We start from the raw sequence: 21,507 nt of genomic DNA on the forward strand, positions 1-21,507 counted from the left end.
ACCCCAAAGCGTTTTTTACCATGATTCACTTACCACAGCAAACTAAATATTTTGTTAGTTTGAATTAAAGTAACATATGTCTGCCTTTGAAAAATAATGCATTATTTTCTTGTATCTGTCTTCTTTTTAACCTCTTCTCTTATCATATGAAAATGTGTGTGGTGGGCAGGGCTTCTATCACATGGTTTGTTTTGAACTTCATTTCCCAGCAGTCATCAGTGCAGAAGCTCAATCCTTTGCTGCATAGTGAAAGTCATCCATCAGGAGAATAATCTTCATAATGGTAAAGTTATCTCTTCTCTCCTGCCACAGCTTACAGTATTATTACAGAGAATAATATCTTTCCCTCCTCCCCTGCTAAGTGAATTTTGTGTTACGGATTGTAATATAGAAGCCATAGCAGTACATAATATTATATGAGGTACCTCATAATGGCCAGTGAATATTCAGCCAGGCTTTCTCATACATTACTTGCAGTAAACGATGTACTTCTTGGACCTTCTGATGGGTCAGTGTTTCAGCTATATTGCTGCAGTCTATTAGGCTGTTTATTTAATGTGTGTGTGTGGAGAACACAGCAACTGAACATGCCTGACGAGAGAGGAAACTGCTTAAAGAACATCCAGCCTATAATGATTTCTGAGAAATACTTCTATCTGCAAATATGTTTTATTTCAGATAATAAGGACCAGGCCCATTTTCACCTTAAGGACCAGAGCGTTTTTTGCACATCTAACCATTGTCACTTTAAGCATTAATAACTCTGGGATGCTTTTATGTTTTTTCGTGACATATTCTACTTTGTTAGTGGTAAAATTTAATCGATACTTGCATCATTTCTTGGTGAAAAATTCAAAAATTTTATGAAAAAATTGAATTTTTTTTTTTTTTTTAAACTTTGAAGCTCTCTGCTTATCAGGCAAATGGACATTCCAAATAAATTATACATTGATTCACATCAGAGGGCTTTAAAGTATAGCAGCAATGTTCAAATTTTTCACAACAATTTCTAAATCAGAATTTTTCAGGGACCAGTTCAGTTTTGAAGTGGATTTGAAGGGCCTTCATATTAGAAATACCACCCAAATGACTCCATTAAAAAAACTGCACCCCTCAAAGTATTCAAAATGACATTCAGTAAGTGTGTTAACCCTTTAGGTGTTTCACAGGAACAGCAGTAAAGTGAAGGAGAAAATTCAAAATCTTCATTTTTTACATTCGCATGTTCTTGTTAACCCAGTTTTTGAATTTTTACAAGGGGTAAAAGGAGAGAAATCTTATTAAAATTTGCAACCCAATTTCTCTCGAGTAAGGAAATATCTCATATGTGTATGTCAAATGCTCAGCGGGCGCAGTAGGGGGCTCAGAAGGGAAGGAGCGACAATGGGATTTTGGATTGTGAGTTTTTGTGAAATGTTTTTTTCACAAAAATGCTGCTTTTCCCCCAAATTTAAAATTTTTACAAGGGGAAATAGGAGAAAATGCCCCCCAAAATTTGTAACCCCCATCTCTTCTCAGTATGGAAATACCCCATGTGTGGACATCAAGTGCACTGCGGGCGCACTACAATGCTCAGAAGAGAAGGAGTCACATTTGGCTTTTGGAAAGCAAATTTTGCTGAAATGGTTTTTGGGGGGCATGTCCCATTTAGGAGGCCCCTATGGTGCCAGGACAGCAAAAAAAAAAAAACTCACATGGCGTACTATTTTGGAAACTACAAGGAACGTAACAAGGGGTACAGTGAGCCTTAACACCGCACAGGTGTTTGACGACTTTTCGTTAAAGTTGTATGTGTAAATTATGATTTTTTTCCACTAAAATGCTGCTTTCCCCCAAAATTTTACATTTTTTTACAAGGGGTAATAGGAGAAAATGACCCCCAAAATTTGTAACCCCATTTCTTCTGAGTATGGAAATACCCCATGTGTGGACATCAAGTGCTTTGCTGGCGAACTACAATGCTCAGAAGAGAAGGAGCGCCATTGAGCTTTTGGAGAGTGATTTTGTTTGGAATGGAAGTCAGGGGCCATGTGCGTTTCCAAAGCCTCCCTGTGGTGCCAGAACAGTGGACCCCCCCACATGTGACCCCATTTTGGAAACTACACCCCTCACAGAATTTAATAAGGGGTGTAGTGAGTATTTACACCTCCATTGGCATTTGACAGATCTTTGGAACAGTGGGCTGTGCAAATGAAAAATAAAAATTTTTATTTTCATGGACCACTGTTCCAAAAATCTGTCAGACACCTGTGAGGCGTAAATGCTCACTGCACCCCTTATTACATTGCATGAGGGGTGTAGTTTCCAAAATGGGGTCACATGTAGGGGGGGTCCATTGTTCTGGCACTATGGGGGCTTTGTAAACACACATGTCCTTCAATTTCGGATACATTAGCCCTCATTTACTAATGTCAACCCAACTTTTTTTGTCGGGTTGTGCGACCAAATTTGTGTCGCATAGCCCATGCGACACAAATTTGGTCGCACAACTCGACAAAATATATGATCACTCCGAGTGTTTTCTAAACCTGTCAAAATGGGCGTGGTTATCACAAAAAGGGGCGTGTCCGCAACAAAAAAGGAAAAAAACCCTCGGAGTATGATGTAAAACTCGCAGGAAAACCTGTGAATTTTTCTTCACCGAAATTACTGAAAACCGAGTGAATCCTACCCCCATCATGGAACAGGGTCTGTTCCATGTTGGGGGTAGTAGTAGAGGGGCTGAGGGATTGATCGCATTGGGTCTCACTTCTGAGACCCGATCCAAACAAAAGTTATTAAGCAGGGGAGCGGGCGGCATGCTCCGCTCCCCAGCGGTGTATGATGTGTTTTACTTTCATTTTCAAATTCCCCGCCAGCATCCCTGAATGGCCGGTACTAAAAGCCATTCAGGGATCCCGGCAGGGTTCTCAAATAGAAGAGTTGCGGTGGGGAAAGATATATAGAATCGCTGGGGGGAATGTATATGTCCCCACAGCTTCTATATATCTTGCCCCCTGCTTCGCTATGTGTCTTGTTCCCCGCACAGCACTATCATATGCCCCCCGTCGCGTGTGTGTGTGTTATATATATATATATATATATACACCCCGCACAGCGCTATCATATACCCCCCGCAGCGCATGTGTGTGTATGTATATGTATATATATATATATATATATATATATATATATATATATATCTACCCCCCGCACAGCTCTATCATACACCCCCGCAGTGCATGTGTATATATACATGTGTATATATATATATATATATGTATGCCCCCCGCACAGCGCTATCATATACACACCACAGCACACGTAGATATATATTATATATGCCCCCCGCACAGCACATCTATACACATTTGCCTCTGAAGCGCTATCAATAACTAATGCTTGTCATTGATAGCACTTCAGAGGCATATGTGTATAGAAGCAAAGTGGGGACCAGACATATAGCATTATCTGGTCCCCACTTCACTTCTATACACAATCCTCCTGAGCACAAACACCACAGCTGCCCCATCGCCTCCCCCATCCCGGTGTTATATTTACCTGTTCCCGGGGTCCGCGATCCTCCTGGCTCCGGCGCTGTGCGCCGTCACTGGCGGTGACGTCGCGTTGGGGACGTCACTCGTCATTGCGCAGCGTACAGCAACAGCGCCGAAGACAGAAGGATCGTGGACCCCGGGAACAGGTAATTATAACACCGGGGATGGGGGAGGCAATGGGGCAGCTGTGGTGTTTGTACTCAGGAGGATTGTGTATAGAAGCGAAGTCTGGTCCCCACTACGCTTCTATAAACATATGCCTCTGAAGCACTATCAATGACAAGCATTAGTCATTGATAGCGCTTCAGAGGCATATGTGTATAGATGTGGTGGCCGGGGGGCATATATATATATATATATATATATATATATATATATACATACATACATACATACATACACACAAATGCGCTGCGGAGGGTATAGGATAGCGCTGTGCGGGTGCATGCATATATATATATATATATATATATATATATATATACACATATATACACACACGCTGCTGGGGACATATGATTGCGCTGTGCGGGGGGCATATATACAATTTACCGTGCGACACAATTTTCAACCCGTGCAGCACAAAAAATTTTTCCCGTGCGACATATTAGTAAATCAGGGAGAAAAATAAAGTTGAGTAAATTGAGTAAATCAAGAAACACTCAGAGACACTCTTCGTAAATGAGGGCCATTCTCTCTCCAAAATCCCAATGGCGCTCCCTCTCTTCTGAGCATTGTAGTGTACCCACAGAGCACTTTACATCCACATATGGGGTATGTTCTTACTCAGAAAAATATGGTTACACATTTTTGGGGGCTTTTTTTTCCTATTTTCCGTTGTGAAAATGAAAAATTTAGGGTAACACTTTCCCATCCAGCTTTAATGAAAATTCTTCAAACACCTGTGGGGTGTTAAGGCTCACTATACCCCTTGTTTTTTTTAAACACGTTTTATTGAAAAGTAAGAAACAATCGGCACGCAGGCCCACTAAAGTGTCAACATGGTATTGCACGTTCCATTGATTCAAGGGCGCCTGAGCAAAGTACAGTCTGACAGAATGTAAACGACAGGGTTACTTGTCTTAGAGTGCAAAATAAAAAACATTAAACAGGCAACCGCAAACCGGGAGAACCCGGGATACTCTAGAAACTAGGAATTGGAGCACCCCCACGGAGCATACCCTGGGTAAAGTTGTGTACCATCATAGTTAAGAGAAAAAGATAAGAAATGGAGAGAGAGAAGGTGGGAAAGAAGAGAAAGGAAAGAAAGCAGACCCGTGCAAGAAAAGAGAGCAGAGAGGACCAGCTAACATATCACATAAAAGAGAGAAGACGACAAGCGCACCATGCAATCACACACGATCTCCAGGAATCGGAGATGGAGGCCCACGAGGAGACAGAGTTTGAGCATTGCGTGGACGGAGAGGAGCACCACTCACCCCACACTGAAAGAAATTTACCGGGACATTTCCTATGTTTATATACCAAATGGGAGAAGGGTATCACTGCATTCACCAAAGCCTTCCATTGAGACAAAGTAGGGGGGCCGGGGTCCATCCACTTAAGTGCAATAACCTTCCTGGCCATAAATAATGTTTCCCTCAAGAAGACGCGGACATGATGAGTCCACATCTCCTCATCTAAAATACCAAATAGACAGATTAAGGGGTCAGCAGAAAAGGGAGGCTGGGCGAGCGTGTTGAGGAATCGAATGACCTCCCCCCAAAATGCCTCAATAATGGGACAAGCCCAAATAAGATGCCAAAAGTCCGCTCCGGCATCACCACAGCGGTGGCAGGCATCAGAGTCGGAACGACCCATTCTAAACAGTCTGAGAGGGGTAACATAGCTGTAATGAATGACACCCCTACCCCTTAACCACACCCCTACCCCTTAATTCCCTGGTTGAACTTGATGGACATATGTCTTTTTTCGACCGTACTAACTATGTAACTATGTAACTATGAATTAGTTTATTATTAGCCGCTGGGGACACCAGCATATGTGAAGAAAAATTTTCCGCCCAGATCTCTGTGGACAAATTGGGGATATGAGATTCCCAATGCCGGACCGCCGGCAGCTGGGAACCGGTAACCTTGGCCTGAATGAGGTGTGTATATAGGATGGACACCAGCCCCCTAGGACCCTGAGATCGCAGCACACCTATTAGAGGGAAGGCTGAGATAGGGGCGCTGCCCACAGGGAACTGAGCATTAAGCGCATGGCGCAACTGTAAATACCTAAAAAAACTGTGCCTAGGCAAAGCATAGGTGGATTGCAACTGATCAAAGGAACACAGTACATTGTCACGGTACACATGGTCTAAAGTAAGAATCCCGAGTCCCCTCCAAAAGGGTGGGTCCAGAGAGACAGTAATGTGTGGGAGGAAGGGGTTGTCCCACATCGGGAGATCCAATGGCACACCAGCATAGCCATAGAGCACCTTAGCTGCACGCCACACCTTGATCGCCAGTTTATGAAGGGGTAGGTAAGCCCGCCCGCCAAGGGTGGGACTCTCCAGTAGAAGTCTCGGGGTCAAGAACGGGACAAAGCTAGTCAAGGATCGCTCCGGGCCTGTTCCAACATCCTTTCCTATCCATTGCCTGAGATATCGTAGCTGGCCCGCCAAATAGTAAAGGTAGAAGTCGGGTAATGACATACCTGCCGCTAATTTAGGGCGTTGCAAAGTAGATAGTCGAATTTTGCGTCTATTCGGGCCCCAAATAAATGGGGACAGAAGAGAGTGAAGGGAGTCAAAGAAATATTTAGGGACAGGCCCAGAGGCGTGTTCCAACATATATAGGCATTTAGGAAGGATAATGAGTTTAATAAGATTAACACGCCCAGTAACAGATAGCGGTAGCGTAGCCCAAACTCTAAATTTGGATTTGACATATGGGATCAGTGAGAGGATGTTAGACGATAGGTCACCAGCTGGGTCTCTGTGGATGAAGATCCCCAGGTACTTAAACTCCGTTACCACTGGAAGGCCACACATAATGGGGGGCCAAGTTTTACGCAGGAGGGGCATAATAACGGATTTAGACCAGTTAATAAACAGCCCAGAATAGAATCCGAACCTATCCAGTAAGGCCATAGCATACGGCAGTGTCGTCAACGGGTCTGAAAGAAAGAGCACTGTATCATCCGCATACAGACAAATGCGTTCTTCCCTATCTCCCACCGGCATACCACGGAAACCAGGATCCTGGCGGACACGCAGTGCAAGGGGCTCCACTGCCACCGCAAACAGGAGCGGGGACAGAGGGCACCCCTGACGCGTACCCCTGCCCAAGGGAAACGGGCGCGAGCAAGTACCATTAACCAGGACCTGGGCCCGCGGACACCGGTAGAGGAGGGAGACCCACTTCCGGAAAGCAGGACCAAAACCGAACCTAGAGAGCACTGCCTGCAGGTACCCCCACTCCACCGAGTCAAAAGCCTTGGCAGCATCTAAAGATGCCAAGGCCCAATCACCACCCAGAGCCCCTCCCACCTGGACGGCAGTTTGAACCCTACGGATATTGTCCGATGTGGACTTGCCCGGCATGAATCCGGTCTGATTTGAGTGTATAATGGACAGTACTACCTGATTCAACCGTTTAGCTAAAACTTTTGTGAGAATTTTATAATCCAGATTTAATAAAGAAATCGGCCGATAGGAGCCACATTCTAAGGGATCTTTGTCAGGTTTCAAGAGGACAACTATGGTCGCCTCGTACATAGAGTTAGGTAGAATATCATCTATATATGCCTTTTCAAACATAGCCAACAGGGGAGGAAGGAGAATCTCCGAGTACCGAAGATAAACCTCCAAAGGGAGGCCATCCGGGCCCGGGGACTTACCCCTAGTCATATCAGCTACTGCTTCCTGTATTTCCAGGAGTGTAAGAGGGGCATCTAACATGTCTCTATCACTATCAGATAAAACAGGGAAATCTATTCCGTCCAGGTAAGAGGCCAGCTCCGCATCATCATATTGAAGAATAGAGGTTAGTATAAAAAGCAGAAAAACTTTGTGTCATCTCCTCCGTCCCCAGCAGCATAGACCCATCTGGGGCTTTAAGTCTAAGAACCTGAGCAGCTGCAGTAGATTGCCGTACTATATGAGCTAACAGTTTACTGGATTGATTACCATGTTCGAAATAGAATTGCTTGGTGAAAAACAATTTCCTATTGGCTTTTTCATGAAGATGTAGCATATATTGTCTGCCCTCCCGCAGCCAAGCCGCCTTATTAGACTCTGAGGGGTCCGCCACATATCTGGCTCCAGAGCGGTGCAGGAACTGGCCAGTTCCTCCTCCCGCCGAGATGCAGATTTCTTAATAAAAGAGATCGTAGATCGCAGGCAGCCCCGCAGGTATGCCTTTAGAGTCGTAGATCGCAGGCAGCCCCGCAGGTATGCCTTTAGAGTACTATACCCCTTGTTACATTCCATGAGGGGTGTAGTTTCCAAAATGTGGTCACATGTGGGTATTTATTTTTTTGCGATTATGTCAGAACTACTTTAAAATCAGCCACCCCTGTGCAAATCACCAATTTAGGGCCTCAAATGCACATAGTGCACTCTCACTTCTGAGCCTTGTTGCGTGCCAGCAGAGCATTTTACGCCCACATATGGGATATTTCCGTACTCAGGAGAAATTGCGTTACAAATTTTGGGGGTCTTTTTTTTTGCTTCTACTGCTTGTGAAAATAAAAAGTATGGGGCAACACCAGCATGTTAATGTAAAAATTTTAATTTTTTTACACTTAACAGGCTGGTGTAGACCCCAACTTTTCCTTTTCATAAGGGGTAAAAGGAGAAAAAGCCCCTCAAAATTTGTAGTGCAATTTCTCCCGAGTATGAAAATACCCCATATGTGGCCCTAAACTGTTTCCTTTAAATAAGACAGGGCTCCGAAGTGAGAGGGCGCCATGCGCATTTGAGGACTAAATTAGGTATTGCATAGGGGTGGACATAGGGGTATTCTACGCCAGTGATTCCCAAAAAGGGTGCCTCCAGCTGTTGCTAAACTCCCAGCATGCCTGGACAGTCAGTGGCTGCCCGGAAATGCTGGGAGTTGTTGTTTTGCAACAGCTGGAGGCTCCGTTTTGGAAACACTGCCGTACAATACATAGAACTGCATAAGATAAACTCGGCACTGCAGACACACCTGAGGGCTCAAATACCACGCAGCTGATTCCTACACCGGCTGAACAGTCTGCACAGAAGCGGTGCAACACAGGTCCACAAGATTAAGTCTGACTGTATTCCAAGAAGAAGAAAAGAAGACCGTGGCACTCACCAATATGCTTCAAACTATTTTATTCAGCGGGTGACACTGCAGGGAAACAACGGATAAACGAGCACGGGTGCTTCTGGACAACAGAACCGTTTCACGTGCTACGACGCTTCAACTGGTCCACCAGTGTAAGGGGGTGTATATGTATTGTTTTACCCTTTATTATAAGTTAGTGTAGTGTAGTGTTTTTAGGGTACATTCGCACTGGTGGGTTACGTGAGTTTCCAGCTAGGAGTTTGCGCTGCAGCAAAAAATTTGTCGCAGCTCAAACTTGAAGCAGGAGACTTACTGTAAACCTGCCCGTGTGAATGTACCCTGTACATTCACATGGGGGGGGGGGGGGGGGAAACTACAACACCCAGCATTTACTGACATACTGTGCATGCTGGGAGTTGTACTTTTGCAGCAGCAGGAGGCAAACTGGTTGGAAAACCTTCAGTTAGGTTCTGTTACCTGACTCATTATTTTCCAACAGTGTGCCTCCAGCTGTTGCAAAACTTCAACTCCCAGCATGTACTGATGGCCGAAGAGCATGCTGGGAGATGTAGTTATGCAACAGCTGGAGGCGCGCAAATACAACTCCCAGCATGATTTTGAAACATCTGAAGGGCTACAGTTTAGCGACCACTGCACAGTGATCTCCAAACTGTGGCCCTCCAGATGTTGCAAAACTATAAAGCCCAGCATGCCCAGACAGAAAACAGCTGTGTGGGCATGTTAGGAGTTGTAGTTTTGCAAGATCTGGAGGACTACAGTTTAGAGACCACTGTATAGTGGTCCCAGACTGTATCCCTCCAGATGTTGCTAGGCACCTCACCGGCTTCCGTAGGATCCAGGAAGCCGTATCGCCGACCTCTTCTGCCACATGCTACCACCACTGATCGCTGTCCACTGCCTCCACCGATGGTTAAGTGGACTTCGGCGCCCAGTCCCTGTCGGTTTCCCGTTCTGCCCGCCTATTGTGGGTGGGCAGAACGGGGAAACCGAAAGTTAACCCCCCCCACCCCCGATCTGCTATTGGTCATTGCGTCTTGACGACCAATAGCAGGGATAGGAGGGGTGGCACCCCTGCCATCTCACTCCTATCCCTTCAGAGGGATCGTGGGTGTCTTGGACAACCGAAATCCCCCTTATATTCCGGGTCACCATAAACCCGTATGACCCGGAATCGGCGCAAATCGCAAGTGTGAATTCACCTGTGATTTGCGCAGATCGCCGACATGGGGGGGTATTTGCGCGGGGTACCTGCTGATCGATATCAGCAGCCACCCGGCGTACACCCGTGGTCCTTTTTTTTTCCCTTATGTATATCTATATATATATATCTATATATATATATATATATATATATATATATATATATATATATATATATAAAACTCAACGTGTGTGTGTGTGTGTATGTATGTGTGTATGTTCCACAAAAACTTTCAAACGGCTAAAGATATTAACATGAAACTTGGCACACATGTTACTTATATGTCAACAACAAACATAGGCTAGGTGATTTAACCCTTACTCACCCCCATTTGCCAGGGGCGGGGCTTATGTTTAAAGTCCCATGCAAGTCAATGGGAAATATATGTTACCGCATAACTTCCAAACGGCTGGAGATATTTCGATAATACTTGGTCACATGTTACTTATATGTCCACTTAAAATATAGGATAGTTAATTTAACCCTTAACTACCCAGGGTTTTAGTTTAAAGTCCCATGCAAATCAATGGAAAATGTATGTTCCCATTTAATTTCCGTACGGCTGGAGATATTTCAATACCTGGTACACATATTACAGGTCGGGATACGAGGTCGGGATGGAAGGTCGGGATAGGAGGTCAGGTAGGAGGTCGGGATAGGAGGACGGGATATGAGGACGGGATAGGAGGTCTGGATACGAGGTCGAGATATGAGGAAGGGAAAGGAGGACGGGATAGGAGGACGGGATAGGAGGTCGGGATAGGAGGTCGGGATAGGTCGAGAAAGGAGGACGGGATTGGAGCTCGAGATTGGAGGACGGGATTGGAGCTCGAGATTGGAGGACGAGATAGGAGGTCGGGATAGGAGGTCGGGATAGGAGGACGGGATAGGAGGTCGGGATAGGAGGACGGTATAGGAGGACGATATAGGAGGACGGTATAGGAGGTTGGGACAGGAAGTCAAGATAGAAGGACGGGATAGGAGGTACAGGTTGGGATATGAGGACGGGATGGGAGGTCAGGTAGGAGGTCGGGATACGAGTACAGGATAGGAGGACGGGATATGAGGACGGGATAGGAGGTTGAGATATGAGGATGGAATAGGAGGATGGGATAGGAGGACGGGATAGGAGGACGGGATAGGAGGACGGGATAGGAGGACGGGATAGGAGGACGGGATAGGAGGACGGGATAGGAGGACGGGATAGGAGGACGGGATAGGAGGACGGGATAGGAGGACGGGATAGGAGGACGGGATAGGAGGACGGGATAGGAGGACGGGATAGGAGGACGGGATAGGAGGTCGAGATAGGAGGACAGCATAGGAGGACAGCATAGGAGGACAGGATAGGAGGTCGGGATGTGGGGTTGGGATATGAGGACAGGATAGGAGGTCGGGATGTGGGGTTGGGATATGACAACAATATATGAGGACGGGATATGAAGTCAAAAGCTTCCTCCTTTGTTTATTTTCCTACCCAACAAGGATTAGGAAGGAAAACCAGGCAACGCCGGGTACTCAGCTAGTATATATATAAAACTCAATGTGTGTATGTATGTTCCAACATCACGTCCAAACGGCTAAAGATATTAACAGGAAACTTGGCACACATGTTACTTATATGTAAACAACAAACATAGGATAGGTGATTTAACCCTTACTCACCCCCATTTGTCAGGGGCAGGGTTTATGTTTAAAGTCAACGGGAAATATATGTTACTGCATAACTTTCAAACGACTGGAGATATTTCAATAATACTTGGTCAAATGTTACTTATATGTCCACTTAATATATAGGATAGTTAATTTTAAGTGCTGCGGAATCTGTAGGCACTATATAAATAAAATAAATAAATAAATTGAACCCTTAACTACCCCCATTTGTGAGGGTCAAGGTTTTTGTTCCCATGCAAATCAATGGTAAATGTATGTTCCCACATAACTTCCGTACAGGTGGAGGTATTTCAATACCTGGTACACATATTACGGGTCGGGATAGGAGATCGACATAGGAGGACGGGATAGGAGGACGGGATAGGAGGACCGGGATAGGAGGACCGGGATAGGAGGACCGGGATAGGAGGACCGGGATAGGAGGACCGGGATAGGAGAACCGGGATAGGAGGACCGGGATAGGAGGACCGGGATAGGAGGACCGGGATAGGAGGACCGGGATAGGAGGACCGGGATAGGAGGACCGGGATAGGAGGACCGGGATAGGAGGACCGGGATAGGAGGACCGGGATAGGAGGACCGGGATAGGAGGACCGGGATAGGAGGACCGGGATAGGAGGACCGGGATAGGAGGACCGGGATAGGAGGACCGGGATAGGAGGACCGGGATAGGAGGACCGGGATAGGAGGACCGGGATAGGAGATCGAGATAGGAGATCGAGATAGGAGGTCGAGATAGGAGGTCGAGATAGGAGGTCGAGATAGGAGGTCGGGATAGGAGGTCGGGATAGGAGGTCGGGATAGGAGGTCGGGATATGAGGTCGGGATAGATGTAATGTCCCCCACTGTGTGTGTGTGTATTTATGTATGTATGTTCCAGCATCACGTCCAAACGGATAAAGATATTAACATGAAACTTGGCACACATGTTACTTATATGTCAACAACAAACATAGTATAGGTAATTCAACCCTTACTCACCCTCACTTGCCAGGGGCGGCATTTTTGTTTAAAGTTCCATACAAGTCCATGGGAAATATATGTTCCCGCATATTTTCCAAACGGCTGGAGATATTTAGATAATACTTGGTCACGTTACTTATATGTCCTCTTAAAATATAGGATAGTTAAATTAACCATTAACTACCCCCATTTGTGAGGGTCGGGGTTTTTGTTTAAAGTCCCATGCAAATCAAAGGGAAATGTATGTTCTCACATAACTTCTGTACGGTTGGAGATATTTCAATACCTGGTACACATATTATGGGTCGGGATAGGAGGACGGGATAGGAGGCTGGGATAGGCCGGGAAAGGAGGCCGGGATATGAAGTCAAAAGCTTCCTCTTTTGATTTTCCTCCACAACAAGGATTAGGAAGGAAAAACCAGGCAATGCCAGGCACTCAGCTAGTACTTTTAATACAACTTGTTAACTCACCAAAAAATGGACATCATCAAAGCCATTTAATACAAATTTGCTCTCATACTGTAGAAGACCCAAAGACTCTAACCACTGGGCTACACTCTGAAAAGGCACACGGGAACCTGTGAATGTAATAATGGGGTAAACAAAAGCTTACTATTGGAAGGACAGAGGAAAGAATTTCTTAAATGTTATGCTTTAAATATATAATATTACCTGTCATGACCTGTTGCTCCTGAGAGAATTCTATGCCCTGACCAATCGAACTCATTATTTTATCAATCTGTAAACAAAAAACAGACAGAAAAGAAAAAAAGAAAGAAAAACTAAGATGAGGGCAAAGGAGTGAAACTTATTACAGGACTTATTAATTCAAAATACATTTCAAAATACTGAAAAATTACTGCCATTTTTAACAAACATTAAAGCAGAATCACAGCTTGTTAAAGTGAGTATTATGGTAGGTAGTTATCAGGATGAGGTTGCTGTTTGTTCTGCAATTGTCAGATTCTGGTCTCCCACCCTCCTCTCCCCAACTCATCCCGACATATCGAGATACAGATCATCAGCAATTCTGCTTTAATTTTCCACTACTACTTAGTTGTGATGAGCACCAAACTAACATTTTTTTTAGACATAAGACAGTACTGAAGAAAAGTAGTCCTGTAATCGGTCACATTTAAAAGTTCTGTATAGACAGCTGCAAGGTTTAAAGGGGTTCCACAAGATGTGAGGTAATAAATATCTGACTGGTGGAGTTCACCCACTGGAACCCCTACCGATAACGAGAATGGAGGTCTCATGTCCCCCGAGTAAATGGAGCATAAAGAAACATGCTTGGCCATGGATCCAGTCACTCACTATGGGACTTCTGAAAAAAAGTCAAGTATTAAGCTGCCATTGTCTTTTATATAGTCAGTAAATGAAATGCCAAAGAAGGCAGAGGGTTGTACTTGGATATCATCTGAAGTCCCATAACAAGTGAATAGAGCAGAAGTCAAGTATGTGTGCTGCTGCTTTATTTACTTGAGGAACAACAGGCCTCTGTTCTTGTAATTGGTGGAGTTCCAGAAATTTACCAACTATTTTATGACTAGATGATACGTTATAATCTTGGGGTAACCCCTTTAAGACAGTACTGGACACATGTAATATAAAAAGAGAACTTTGCATTATTTTTACACATTAGCATAATGTTTTGATAATATCTTCCCCAGAAAACTCCAAGCAAGTATGTTTTACTAAGCATATGCTTACACTTACATGCCCAAGCAGTAGCAGATAGTTTGAGGATGGAAGAGGTGGAAATCATATTGTTTTCCAGAACTTAACCAAGTAATTTATTTTCAGATATAGTTGCAGTCTCCATCAACCAAACCAAACACAAGAACTGAAAGCAGTACTAAAAACGAAAGATGTAAGAAAACACACAACCAAGCAGACACCCATAATACCAGGAGACCCCAGCTGACTGTCCTTACGTAATGTTTGGGTAGAGACTCTGTGACAAACTGGTGGTTCTGCTGGAAAAGCGGCATTGTTAGACCTATCTATAACAAATAAACCCAATACATACATTATTAATGTGCATATTTAATGTCAACATCTGGAGGTCCGCAGGTTGAAGACCACTGCTATAGACACTCCTTTTGTTAGTCTAGAACTAGAAACTTTTTCCGAATACACAATGTGAAAAAAAAAAAAATATCTTCCTGTTTGCTGCTTAAATAAAACTACCCTCCCTTTACTGCCCCTCACATTTAATTGAAGTGGCTCCCCATGGCTATTACTTACCTCATCCCATTCAGATGTGAAGGAAGGAGACTTCTCTAATCTTTTCTTGCTGCCCCCAGCGGCACAATTGCTAAAAGACTCACTGCGGTTCCAGTCTTCTCCATCACCAGCAGCTGGGGGGGAACAAGTTAACAGGTCTGAGTCAGATTTAGACAGACTACGGCGGAGAGGCATCTCCATGTGAGAAGTAGAACCATTTCTTTCACTGTCAGCACAAGGAAGTTCACAGGGAACAGGAGGATCTCGAACTTCACAAACCGGAGAAGAACCATGCAGGAGTCCAGAGAAGTGCTGAAGCATGTGTGAATCGGAACTGTCACATGAGGCTAAACTCCAACCCCCTGAACTGTTCCTTCGTTGCCCACCTAAAACAGGTCCGAAACAGAAAAATTAAAGCAGAAACAAACAACACAAAAAAGAGCCAGGCACAAACAATTCACATAGCGACTAGCAGTGATAATACAACAGGGACGGAGTTTAACTGACAGAAAGATTAGAACTTGTCTAAAACAAGGATTCCAGTTCTTGTAAAACGCAGTCAGCACAAGAGCTAGTGTCAATGGCTAAACAGTGGCTACTATTGTTCAGCCCTGATCTCTGACATTTAGCACATATGGAGAAAATCTAAAGATAAGTTGTTTTTGAGGATATGTTTAATAATGAGTTCTTACTGTTTAGCCTTTCAGAGCCATGCGACTCTCCTTCAGAATGGCCACTGGAAAGATCTGAAGAACCTCGTCGGTATGCAGGGCGGCAATGATCTTGTGGCAGTGTTGACATTCGTCCTCGAACCTAGAGTTAATAATACAGAATAAAGTCATAGTCATGCATGTTAAATATTTAAGTTACTGAGAAGACATTCTGAAATCAATATTCAAGTAAATATTCTCACCTGAGGCTGGGAGTTACCAACTTCCACCTGCAAGTGCAGCAATCCTGTGCCAAACAAACACATTCCAGTTAGCTTTTTGTAAAAGAAAATAATGGGGTTTTTCATGTAGGGTACATTTACACAGTGTGTTTGAGGTGCAGTTAAACACTGCATAGAAAACTGCATATGAAAACGTGCGCATTTTTATTACAAATATGTAAATGAAAACATACCTCGAGAATGCCCCAATAATATATTTTCTAGGTTTTTTGTGAATGGCTTTTGCTCCCCATCATGAGAACGAGCTTAAAGTCACAAATAAATAAATAAATGAATGAATGCCCATTTTCGATGGGTAGCAACGACAGTGAGAAATGGGCCTTATAGAGCTAGAGATCAGAGGAATCACTGCACCAGGACCAGATTGCTACTAAGTTAAGATCTCGCTCTACATGGACAACGTGACCATATTCTGTGCTTATCGGCGTACAATGACTGCATTCATCCAGACCGGCAAGAATTTCGGCAGAGCTTCAGGGGCAAAGGTCAATTGCGGGAAAGCTATGCTTTTCAGGGAATGGCACCTGGATTCTTGCTCCCCCTTCCCTTTTACTGTTAAGCCAGACTTCATCCAAATCCTTGGAGTCTGGTTCGGAAGGAAGGCGCAGCCCTCAAGTCCTGGCAAGACCGACTAGCTATGATGAACTCAAAGACTGCACTTTGGAGTACCAGACAGCTGTCGATTAACCCCTTAAGGACCAAGGACGTACTGGTACGTCCTTTGTCCTGTTCCCGTGATATAATGCGGGGTTACACGGTCGGGACCCGCCGATCGTGGCGCCGTGGGCTATTAACCCTTTAGCCGCGCGTTCAGAGCTGAGCCGCGCGGCTGAAAGTGAAAGCTGTGGTTAACTCAGTGGGCTGTTCGGGATAGCCGCGGCGAAATCGCGACATCCCGAACAGCTTACAGGACAGCGGGAGGGCCCCTACCTGCCTCCTCGCTGTCCGATCGCCGAATGACTGCTCAGTGCCTGAGATCCAGGCATGAGCAGTCATGCGGCAGAATCATCTATCACTGGTTTTCTATGAGAAACCAGTGATCAATGATAAAGATCAGTTTGTGCAGTGTTATAGGTCCCTATGGGAGCTATAACACTGCAAAAAAAAAGTGAAAAAAAAGTGAATGAATATCATTTAACCCCCTCCCCTATTAAAAGTTTGAATCACCCCCCCTTTTCCCATAAAAAAAACAAAACACAGTGTAAATAAAAATAAACATATATGGTATCACCACGTGCGGAAATGTCCGAATTATAAAAATATATCATTACTTAAACCGCTCGGTCAATGGCGTGCGCGCAAAAAAATTCAATAAGTCCTATCAATGCAAAAATGGTACCGTTAAAAACTTCAGATCACGGCGCAAAAAATGAGCCCTCATACCGCCCCATACACGGAAAAATAAAAAAGTTATAGGGGTCAAAAGATGACAATTTTAAACGTATTAATTTTCCTGCATGTAGTTATGATTTTTTCCAGAAGTACGACAAAATCAAACCTATATAAGTAGGGTATCATTTTAATCGTATGGACCTACAGAATAAAGATAAGGTGTCATTTTTACCGAAAAATTTACTACGTAGAAACGGAAGCCCCCAAAAGTTACAAAACGGCGTTTTTTTCAATTTTGTCGCACGATTTTTTTTTCCGTTTCACCGTAGATTTTTGGGCAAAATGACTGACGTCATTACAAAGTAGAATTGGTGGCGCAAAAAATAAGCAATAATATGGATTTTTAGGTGCAAAATCTAAAGTTATGATTTTTTAAAGGCAAGGAGCAAAAAACGAAAAATGCAAAAACGGAAAAAACCCCGGTCCTTAACCCCTTAAGGACGGAGCCCATTTTCACCTCTAGGACGAAGCCCTTTTTTGCAAATCTGACCACTGTCACTTTAAACATTAAAAACTCTGGAATGCTTTTAGTTATTCTGATTCTGAGATTGTTTTTTCGTGACATATTCTACTTTAACATAGTGGTAAATTTTTGTGGAAACTTGCATCCTTTCTTGGTGAAAAATCCCAAAATTTGATGAAAAAATTTAAAATTTTGCATTTTTCTAACTTTGAAGCTCTCTGCTTGTAAGGAAAATGGATATTTCAAATACATTTTTTTGGGGATTCACATATACAATATGTCTACTTTATGATTGCATCATAAAATTAACGAGTTTGACTTTTGGAAGACACCAGAGGGCTTCACAGTTCAGTAGCAATTTTCCAATTTTTCACAAAATTTTCAAACTCGCAATTTTTCAGGGACCAGTTCAGGTTTGAAGTGGATTTGAAGGGTCTTCATATTAGAAATACCCCATAAATGACCCCATTATAAAAACTGCACCCCCCAAAGTATTCAAAATGACATTCAGTAAATGTTTTAACCCTTTAGGTGTTTCATAGGAAAAGCAGCAAAGTGAAGGAGAAAATACTAAATCTTCATTTTTTACACTCGCATGTTCTTGTAGACCCAATTTTTGAATTTTTACAAGGGGTAAAAGGAGAAAATATATAGTTATATTTGTAGCCCAATTTCTCTCGAATAAGGACATACCTCACATGTCTATGTAAAGTGTTCGGCGGGCGCAGTAGAGGGCTCAGAAGCGAAGGAGCGACAAGGGGATGTTAGAGAGTAAGTTTTTCTGAAATTGTTTTTGGGGGGCATGTCACATTTAGGAAGCCCCTATGGTGCCAGAACAGCAAAAAAAAACACATGGCATACCATTTTGGAAACTAGACCCCTTGAGGAACATGACAAGGAATAAAGTGAGCCTTAATACCCCACAGGTGTTTCACGACTTTTGCATATGTAAAAAAAAAAAAAAAAAATTTTCACTAAAATGTTGGTTTTCCCCCAAATTTCACATTTGTTAAAGGGTTAATAGCAGAAAAGACCCCCCAAAATTTGTAACCCCATCTCTTCTGAGTATGGAGGTACCCCATAAGTGGACCTGAAGTGCACTGCGGGCGAACTACAATGCTCAGAAGAGAAGGCGTCATATTTGGCTTTTTGAGAGCAAATTTTGCTCGGGGGGCATGTCGCATTTAGGAAGCCCCTATGGTGCCAGAGCAGCAAAATAACCCCCACATGGCATACCATTTTGGAAAATAGACCCCTCACAGAATGTAATGAGGGGTACAGTGAGCATTTACCCCCCCCCCCCCCACTGGTGTCTGACAGATCTTTGGAACAGTGGGCTGTGCAAAAATTTTCATTTTCACGGACCACTGTTCCAAAGATCCGTCAGACACCTGTGGGGTGTAAATTCTCGCTGCACCCCTTATTACATTCCGTGAGGGGTGTAGTTTCCAAAATGGGGTCACATGTGGGTGTGTTTTTTTTGCATTTGTCAGAACCGGTGTAACAATCAGCCACCCCTGTGCAAATCACCTCAAATGTACATGGCGCACTCTCCCTTCTGGGCCTTGTTGTGCGCCCCCAGAGCACTTTGCGCCCACATATGGGGTATTTCCGTACGCGGAAGAAATTGCATTACAAATTTTGGGGGGCGTTTTTCCCTTTTACCACTTGTGAAAATGAAAAGTATAGGGCAACACCAGCATGTTAGTGTAAAAATTATTTTTTTACACTAACATGCTGGTGTAGACCCCAACTGTTCCTTTTCATAAGGGGTAAAAGGAGAAAAAGCCCCCCAAAATTTGTTAGGCAATTTCTCCTGAGTACGGCGATACCCCATATGTGACCCTATTATGTTGCCTTGAAATACGACAGGGCTCCAAAGTGAGAGCGCAGTGTACGTGTGTATATGTAGTGTTTTACTCTTTATTTTATGTTAGTGTAGTGTAGTGTTTTTAGCTTACATTCACACTGGCGGCGGATTACACTGAGTCTCCCGGTAGGAGTTTCGAGCTGCGGCGAAAAACTTCCCGCAACTCAAATTTGTAGCGGGGTCAATGATTCGTACTCTGATTGGTCCCCGGTTATTAGTGGTGTACCCCAAGGTTCAGTACTGGGACCGCTGTTGTTTAATTTATTTATCAATGATATAGAGGATGGTATTAACAGCTCTGTTTCTATCTTTGCAGATGACACCAAGCTTTGTAGCACAGTACAGTCTATAGAGGATGTGCATAAGTTACAAGATGACTTGGATAGACTAAGTGTCTGGGCATCCACTTGGTAAATGAGGTTCAATGTGGATAAATGTAAAGTTATGCATCTGGGTACTAATAACCTGCATGCATCGTATGTCTTAGGGGGGATTAAACTGGCAGAGTCACTGGTAGAGAAGGATCTGGGTGTACTTGTAGATCACAGACTACAGAATAGCATGCAATGTCAGGCTGCCGCTTCCAAAGCCGGCAGGATATTGTCATGTATCAAAAGAGGCATGGACTCAAGGGACAGGGACATAATACTCCCCCTTTATAAATCATTGGTACGGCCTTACCTGGAATATGCTGTTCAGTTTTGGGCACCTGTCCATAAAAGGGACACTGCGGAGTTGGAAAGGGTGCAGAGACGCGCGACTAAACTAATATGGGGCATGGAACATCTTAGCTATGAGGAGCGATTAAAGGAGTTACAATTGTTTAGTCTTGAGAAGAGACGTTTAAGGGGGGATATGATAAACGTATATAAGTATATTAATGGCCCATACAAAAAATATTGAGAAAAACTGTTCCAGGTTAAACCCCCCCAAAGGACGAGGGGGCACTCCCTCCGTCTGGAGAAGAAAAAGTTTAGTCTCAAGGGGCGACACGCCTTCTTTACCGTGAGGACTGTGAATTTATGGAACGGTCTACCTCAGGAACTGGTCACAGCAGGAACAATTAACAGCTTTAAAACAGGATTAGATACATTCCTGGAACAAAATAAGATTAATGCTTATGAAGAAATATAAAATCTCATCCCTTCCCCAATATCGCGCCACACCCCTACCCCTTAATTCCCTGGTTGAACTTGATGGACATATGTCTTTTTTTTCGACCGTACTAACTATGTAACTATGTAACTATGAACTCGCTGTAATCTGCCGCCAGTGTGAATGTAGCCTGTACATTCACACGGGAGGGGGGTCAAAACTACAACTCCCACCATGCACTGACAGACCATGCATGCTGGGAGCTGTAGTTTTGCAACAGCTGGAGGCACACTGGCTGGAAAACCTTGAGTTAGGTTCTATGACCTAACTCAGTATTTTCCAACCAGTGTGCCTCCAGCTGTTGCAAAACTACAACTCCCAGCATGTACTGATTGCGGAAGGGCATGCTGGGTGATGTAGTTATGCAATGGCTGGAGGCACGCAAGTACAACTCCCAGCATGCCAAGACAGCCTTATGCTGTTCCTGAATGCTGGGAGTTGTAGTTTTGCAAGATTTAGAGGGGTTCAAGTTGTAAATCACTGTCCAGTGGTCTCAAAACTGTGGCCCTCCAGATGTTGCAAAACTACAACTCGCAGCATAAACTGCTGTCTGGGCACGCTGAGAGTTGTAGTTTTGCAACATCTGGAGGGCTACAGTTTGAGACCACTTAGTGATCTACAACCTGAACCCCTCTAAATATTGCAAAACTACAAGTCCCAGCATGCCCACACAGCAAACAGCTGTCTGGGCATGCTGGGAGTTGTAGTTTTGCAACATCTGGAGGGCCACGGTTTAGAGACGACTGTAAACTGTGGCCCTCCGGATGTTGCTAGGCAACAACTCACCT

At 44.0% G+C, this 21,507-nt stretch overlaps 1 protein-coding gene across 11 annotated transcripts in view; it reads right to left on the reverse strand.

The window, feature by feature from the left end:
• Nucleotides 1-21,507, reverse strand: part of ANKS1A (ankyrin repeat and sterile alpha motif domain containing 1A) — an 836,994-nt gene that overhangs the window by 336,509 nt on the left and 478,978 nt on the right. For all 11 annotated transcript variants that reach the window (XM_056557673.1, XM_056557674.1, XM_056557675.1 and 8 more), the window contains 5 exons: nt 15,801-15,844; nt 15,580-15,700; nt 14,909-15,273; nt 13,331-13,397; nt 13,130-13,236 (listed from right to left, as the gene is read on the reverse strand). In XM_056557673.1, coding sequence (XP_056413648.1) covers nt 13,130-13,236; nt 13,331-13,397; nt 14,909-15,273; nt 15,580-15,700; nt 15,801-15,844 — 704 coding nt within the window. The remainder of the gene's footprint in view (nt 1-13,129; nt 13,237-13,330; nt 13,398-14,908; nt 15,274-15,579; nt 15,701-15,800; nt 15,845-21,507) is intronic.

The sequence above is a fragment of the Hyla sarda genome, chromosome 2 (genome assembly GCF_029499605.1).
Source record: "Hyla sarda isolate aHylSar1 chromosome 2, aHylSar1.hap1, whole genome shotgun sequence".
In the NCBI taxonomy this organism is placed as follows: domain Eukaryota; kingdom Metazoa; phylum Chordata; class Amphibia; order Anura; family Hylidae; genus Hyla; species Hyla sarda.